The following is a 7,500-nucleotide window of genomic DNA, read 5'->3' as shown; positions in this document are numbered from 1 at the left end:
CTCTCTCTCTCTCTCTCTCTCTCTCTCTCTCTCTCTCTCTCTCTCTCTCTCTCTCTCTCTCTCTCTCTCTCTCTCTCTCTCTCTCTCTCTCTCTCTCTCTCTCTCTCTCTCTCTCTCTCTCTCTCTCTCTCTCTCTCTCTCTCTCTCTCTCTCTCTCTCTCTCTCTCTCTCTCTCTCTCTCTCTCTCTCTCTCTCTCTCTCTCTCTCTCTCTCTCTCTCTCTCTCTCTCTCTCTCTCTCTCTCTCTCTCTCTCTCTCTCTCTCTCTCTCTCTCTCTCTCTCTCTCTCTCTCTCTCTCTCTCTCTCTCTCTCTCTCTCTCTCTCTCTCTCTCTCTCTCTCTCTCTCTCTCTCTCTCTCTCTCTCTCTCTCTCTCTCTCTCTCTCTCTCTCTCTCTCTCTCTCTCTCTCTCTCTCTCTCTCTCTCTCTCTCTCTCTCTCTCTCTCTCTCTCTCTCTCTCTCTCTCTCTCTCTCTCTCTCTCTCTCTCTCTCTCTCTCTCTCTCTCTCTCTCTCTCTCTCTCTCTCTCTCTCTCTCTCTCTCTCTCTCTCTCTCTCTCTCTCTCTCTCTCTCTCTCTCTCTCTCTCTCTCTCTCTCTCTCTCTCTCTCTCTCTCTCTCTCTCTCTCTCTCTCTCTCTCTCTCTCTCTCTCTCTCTCTCTCTCTCTCTCTCTCTCTCTCTCTCTCTCTCTCTCTCTCTCTCTCTCTCTGGGGAACCTGCAGCTATTTCTACTGGTTGTGATTAATGTTTTGTGGACTGTTACCTGCTGCAGACTCGCAGCTCCTTTAATACCTCTGTATCCTCTCTCCTCTCCTCTTCTCTCCTCTCCTCATGTTTGTGTTTCTTCAGCTCTGGCCACTTTTATGTCCCTGGGGTTTTATTCAAACCACAATGGATTTCAATGTTTTCTTTATGTGATGTAACTACTTTTTAAATGTCTTACATGTTTACATTTTTATTTATTTGTTTTATTTTATCTTATTTTTTATTTTATTTATTGGTCCTAGAGTTATTAAGGACTAAGTTTATTATGCATTATTTCTAATAAAGCTGTAATTTCATAAAATAATGCAATTTGTTTTAATATATTTTATCTGGGATTTGGGACGCAATGTTAACTATGAGATCTGAATGGAAAAAAAATTAGATGTGGCAATGACATCATTAGAATTATAAACTTAAATTTTTTTATGTATATTTATAGCTGCAAGATTTGTGAATGCAATTCACAAAAGAAAAATATTTGCAAGGCCCAAAATATTGAGATTCTTTATTAATATATTAATAATAATAATAATAATAATAATAAAATATGAAATAAAATAAAAACATGACTAATTTGAGTATTTCTTTATTGTATCTTTTCATCAGTTTATTCATATTTTTATATGTTTTTATTCAAACAGTTATTAATATGTTTATTGCTTTTTAATTTGTAATAATTATGCATGTCTGCTGTTGCATAATATTAGAAAACAAATTAAACTATTTCACACTATTTAAAAAGTCAGGATGTAGATCTATTGTTTAATCATTTCAAACCCAACCTATGTCCTTCCGTCAATGTTTTGCTGGTAATGATCTAATTTCTTTACAATAAATGACATCTGCTGTAATATGTTGATATATAATGCAGACATTCAGACGTTTTAAGTGTCCTGACTGACTGCATGGTCGTTGTATTTCATCTATAGAAATGTACTGAATTTCTCAGGCTGTCTGTGTTCATGCAGGTGATGCTGTGCAGCTCAAGCCCTTGATTGACAGCTGGTTATTAACGTGTGTGTGTGTGTGTGTGTGTGTGTGTGTGTGTGTGTGTGCGTGCTCTCTCTCTCAGCCTCTTAAAATAGGCCAGTGTGTTTGACTGGCACGAGCGCAGACAGGAAGAGGAAATGGCCGTATAATTGCAGGTGTGTGACAGCGGGCCGCTGCTGATCATGTTGTTGTGTGTATTGTTAGTAAGAGTAATTGCAGGCAGATATTTGAGCAGGTTAAGGGCTGACAGAACGCTGGGATTATCATCTTAATTACATTATGCTTTCTGGATCAGAATGAATCCCCACACACTGACACCGAACCCTCAACCTACAGCTGACAGCTGAGAGATCACGTTACGGCAACACTGCCGTGCGGTTTCTAGGGTATTCTGGCTGGTTGCTAGGGTATTCTAGGTGGTTGCTAGAGTTAGTTTTGTGGCTGTGTGATTGCTCGGGGTGTTCTGGGTGGTTGCTAAGTGGTTTGTATCTGTATTGTAGGTGGTTGCCAAAGTTTTTTGTCTGCTAGGGTATTGCTCTCTTGGTGGTTGCTAAGGTATTGTAGATGGTTGCCAAAGTTTTCTGGGTTGCTAGGGTATTCTTGGTGGTAGCTAGTTTTCTTGATTGTGTTGGGTGTTCCGGGTGGTTGCTAGGTGTTCTGGGTAGTTATTAGTGCTCTGGGTGGTTGCTAATGTTCTTGTGGATGTTTCTCAAGCATCATTAGCTAACTATAGTCATTAGTACCATTGAACTCTGTTGGATACGGAACTTTTGGGAAACGCACCTCTGGGTGGTTGCTAGGGTGTTCTTGGTTACTGTGCATTTGTAGGTTGGTTGCTAAGTGGTTGTTAGGGTGCTCTTGGTTACTGTGCATTTGTAGGGTGGTTGCTAAGTGGTTGTTAGGGTGTTTTTGGTTACTGTGCATTTGTAGGGTGGTTGCTAAGTGGTTGTTAGGGTGTTCTTGGTTACTATGCATTTGTTGGGTAGTTGCTAAGTAGTTGTTAGGGTGTTCTTGGTTACTGTGCATTTGTAGGTTGGTTGCTAAGTGGTTGTTAGGGTGCTCTTGGTTACTGTGCATTTGTAGGGTGGTTGCTAAGTGGTTGTTAGGGTGTTTTTGGTTACTGTGCATTTGTAGGGTGGTTGCTAAGTGGTTGTTAGGGTGTTCTTGGTTACTATGCATTTGTTGGGTGGTTGCTAAGTAGTTGTTAGGGTGTTCTTGGTTACTGTGCATTCGTAGGGTGGTTGCTAAGTGGTTGTTAGGGTGTTTTTGGTTACTGTGCATTTGTAGAGTGGTTGCTAAGTGGTTGTTAGGGTGTTCTTGGTTACTGTGCATTTGTAGGGTGGTTGCTAAGTGGTTGTTAGGGTGTTCTTGGTTACTATGCATTTGTAGGGTGGTTGCTAAGTGGTTGTTAGGGTGTTTTTGGTTACTGTGCATTTGTAGGGTGGTTGCTAAGTGGTTTTTAGGGTGTTGTTGGTTACTATGCATTTGTAGGGTGGTTGCTAAGTGGTTTTTAGGGTGTTGTTGGTTACTATGCATTTGTAGGGTGGTTGCTAAGTGGTTGTTAGGGGGCTCTTGGTGGTTGCTAAGGTTTTGTAGGTGGTTGCCAAAGTGTTCATGGTTGCTATGTGATTGCTATGGTGATTTTAGTGTTGCTAGCATGTTCTAGGTGGTTGCTAGTTTGAGGCTGTTAGGGTCTAATACATCATTAGCTAACTATGTTCGTTAGTTCCACTGAAGTCTATTGATAATGATGGAACTTGCGAACATAGTCGCTTTTGGGAGACACACCCCTGGGTGGTTGCTATGCGGTTGCTAGGGTGTCCTTGGTTGCAGTGCATTTGTTAGTGTGGTTGCTAAGTGGTTGTTAGGGTGCTCTTTGTGGTTGCTTAGGTGTTACAGGTGGTTCCTTTGATCAGTTTCATCAAGCTCTCAGAAAAGCGCTGTACCTGATTGGTGCTCCACGTCTGCTTGTCAGTCCATTCTCTGTGGTTCCTGATGTACCACCACTGAATCTCCAGCGAGTAGGAGGGAGATCCGGCGCCTCTGAAGGAGCAGGCCATCTCTACGTCCTGCCCGCTCTGCGCCGTGATGTCATGAGGGACCTCTGTGAACACCGCTGCAAGACAACAAACATCGATTAGTTACAGTGAAGGATTCAGCGGAGCCAAACAAAATCACAACAGCTTTCACACAAGCTAGAATTGGTCAAAATCGCCATATCACCCAGCCAAAAATATTATATATTTAATATCCTCTATATATCAATATTTAGAATTTTTATTTAATATTTTTTTATAGTTTTTATTTTGAATATTTTTATATTCCAAAGTTAATTTTCGTGTGCTTTTGGCCTGTTTTTTTATTTCAGTTTAGTGCTTCAAGGTAAAGTATAATTTTAATTTAGTTTTTCGTCTAATGTGTATCTATTTTATTTATTATTTATTTATTTTTGTAGTTAATGAACTGTATCAATTCTTTTTATTTTAGCACTACAAATGTTGTTCTACTATTTTAATATATATTTTAACATTTTATTTGGTCTATTTAAGTTTTCAGAAGTGGAAGTGGAGCGCATCAGATTGAAAATGAGATATGTTTCTGAATTTTATTTCAATTAATTTTAATTTTTTTTACATATACTTTTTACTTTTTTATGTTTTAGTATTTTAATTAACTATAATAACCCTGCATTAAGCCAGGAAAAAATGGCTCATATTTACTTTAAAGACAAGTAAATAAAATTTGACATGTATTATTTACTTCAAAAGTCTTGAAATATAATGCACAATTTATATCAATTTATTTTGAGAACATTTGATGAACATTCTGCAAAACATCTCCTTTTGAGGCTGAGTAGATGATTTAAATGACATTTCTTTTGGTTGCACAATCCCCTTATAAAAAAGTGGAACCTCTTTAAAAACTCAAGACACGAACTCTAAACACCTCGTATTTGTGTTTAGACCGATCTAGATTGCGAGAGAAAAGCCAACAACTCAATCCTCTCTCGTTTTCAAGATGCCGTTATCATCTCAGATAACATTTTTGGAAAACGCCCAACGCCGTCGAACCTGAGCGGCCAACATCAGATCCGGAGCTATCAGCCGACTCTCAGAGAGTTATCGCAAGTAAACAAGCATCTCGCCACCGGATAGAGCCGTTCTGAGAAGAGGGAGACTCTGAAGTGCAGCGTTTCTCATGACTGACCCGCTGAGCGAAACAAGCTCGTCCGCCACGTCAGACAAACACAATTCAATTATCCTCCCCGTCAAAGCCCAGAAGATATGACTCCCGCGAACACCGCCGAGCGGCCGGACCGCAGAAGAGACGCGTCGGGATGAGCACAAATCAGTGTGGAGGGATCATTTCTCTCTTATCACGCCTTACAGGCCCTGCAGGAAGTGATGCGCACACTTCAAAGAGAAAGCACTCGGCGTTCGCTCACACCTGACCGTCGACGGGCACAGGAAGTGATGAATCCCTGGAAATACCAGGCTTTGAACGGCACAAAATGAATTAAATCAGTTACATTCAAATACTTCTTTGTACTTCAAAGTGAATTTTTTGTGGCAAATAAATAAAACAAAGATTATTAGAGTATGTTTTACAGCTACGTTAATTTTTGAATATACTATAGTGCCATAAAATTATATTAAACACTAATTATTTTTCTACATCAAAAGTTCCCATTATGGATTTTTGCTAATGCAGTGTATGACACTAAATGAAAACATCCTGCAAAAAGAGGTTTTTTTCAATTTTATTTAAAGGAATCTAAAGCCGCTTCATGTTGAAGATATCGTTGGTTGTATTGAAAATGCGATTTCATTCTTCACCGCTTTGGGGCATTAAACGCTGCTCTCAGAAGACGTAACAGAATTTTTAAATATGTTTCATTTAGATATCAAGATGTTCCCCCAAACAATACAAATCGTACATAATGAGTGAAAATACATAAATGGCTCAATAGTTAAGAGTATCTTGGCATATCTGAGTTCATTCTGAGACACTGTTAAGAGTTTTCTTACGAAGCTCTGCAAGACGTAGGCTACAGTATGAAAAACCACAAACATTTATACTTGTACTTCTGTTTGGAGAAACAATTGAGATATTATGGAGATCCCAAGTACGATTTGTTCCCTGAAACTGACTTGATGTTTGAGCGAATAAAAGCATCAGATAGCAGTCAGATCCATTTGCTCTCCATTTAATGCAATTCTTGGAGAAATACCTGAGATGTTGAAGAGATATGAAATCTAAATAAACTGAATTCAGCACCATTTTAGCGTTCAAAGGTTTGGGTCTTTAAAAGAGATTAATATTTTTATTTAGTAAGAACAAAAGCGTCAGCAAACACTTTCAACAATGCTACAAAGCATTAGCATTTCAAATAAACGCCGTTTCAAAACTTGAAATAAAAAATACATACGCATTTTGGATGCACAACTCTTTTGGCGTTGATAATAATCAAATATAAGTACCGATCATACGTAAGAATCGTACTTTTTATTGTATTTTCGAACTAATAAATGCAGAAGCGACTTTGGAAAATATGAAACTATTTTACCGACTTTTGACCAGTAGTGTGAAAGCACTCTCCATCAACTATAGCTAGGGTTTGAGTTCGGCTTGCTCTCAGCTCAAACGAGCTCGGTGTGAGATGAAGACGTGTCGAGCGCAATCCCTCCACACACGGCTAATAACACACCCCAATCCTCTTAACCGCCTCTTCATTTACCCATAATCCCATTCAAACGGCCGGCGACGCAGTGGGGGCCGCTGTCAAACCCGCGGGGGCTTCCATACGGCCCAAAGGCACGCTGGGAAAACCGTCCGTGCTACAAGACGGTCGTTCGTAATGAGTCGATATCGCGAAGCGCAACGGACAAATATACGACGGCTGAGCGATTAAACGCCAACGAAAGTCAAATTGAAGAACAGGACCTTTAATAAAAGTTAGTATTGTTCGAAATGCCAGGCAAAGACTTATCATTATAACAAGTCAAATCTAAAAAAAAGAGACCGAACTCTTTTTAGTTCCGACCAGTAGGAAACTATCTAATAAAAACAGTGCATTTGTGACAATAAAGTCAACACCTGCTATCAGAACTGAGGTTAATATATATATACATACATAGAGAGATATAGACAGACTATGGTATGCTGTTTCTGTCTCTCTACAGACTGGCCTCTGCTTGTTGTCGAAGGCTGGTTTTATTTTCTCTGCACAAGAGCTCTTGTGATGCGAGCCGCAGTCTCTCCGGGACGAAGATGACAGGCAAGCGCTTTCTGTAATTACCGCTAGCCGATCTGCATATTATAATTGGGGTCCTGGGGCATCATTATTTCACAGGGAACGGAAAAGAGGCAGATCAGATAGGAGAGCGACACGCGTGTAATCAGAGGCGGGGAGGACGGCTGCGGCGATCGACCCCGTCCATCAGCTCCAGACGAGCGGGGGATGCCCTAAACACCTCGGCGGAGGACGGCTCGGGTTCATCTCGGGGAGAGACGCTCGTTTTGAAGGAGCAGGCGGCGGGGTCTCTTTGAAATCTGAAGCTCTGGTTGATTGAGTTTAGATCAAAGAAACGCTGAGAGACACGATCGAGACGCCGCTCCGCTATCGTAAAATCACATCCGGCGTGTTGTGCGTGTTCACATATACATAATGCACGTGAAGCATGTAACGGACCAGGCAACGCACGACCTTTTCCTGCTCATCACAAAACGTTCCCTGTTTCTTTATTCGT

The 7,500-nt window shown here is 40.6% G+C and overlaps 1 protein-coding gene across 2 annotated transcripts in view; it reads right to left on the bottom strand.

The window, feature by feature from the left end:
* LOC122332899 (V-set and transmembrane domain-containing protein 2-like protein) overlaps window positions 1–7,500 on the bottom strand; it is a 45,034-nt gene that overhangs the window by 8,442 nt on the left and 29,092 nt on the right. For both annotated transcript variants that reach the window (XM_043230364.1, XM_043230362.1), the window contains exon 2: window positions 3,697–3,866. In XM_043230364.1, the coding sequence (XP_043086299.1) occupies window positions 3,697–3,866 (170 nt within the window). The remainder of the gene's footprint in view (window positions 1–3,696; window positions 3,867–7,500) is intronic.

The sequence above is a fragment of the Puntigrus tetrazona genome, unplaced genomic scaffold (genome assembly GCF_018831695.1).
Source record: "Puntigrus tetrazona isolate hp1 unplaced genomic scaffold, ASM1883169v1 S000000148, whole genome shotgun sequence".
Lineage (NCBI taxonomy): Eukaryota > Metazoa > Chordata > Actinopteri > Cypriniformes > Cyprinidae > Puntigrus > Puntigrus tetrazona.
Note: the sequence above shows the minus strand (reverse complement) of the source record. Positions and strands in the feature narration are given on the sequence as shown.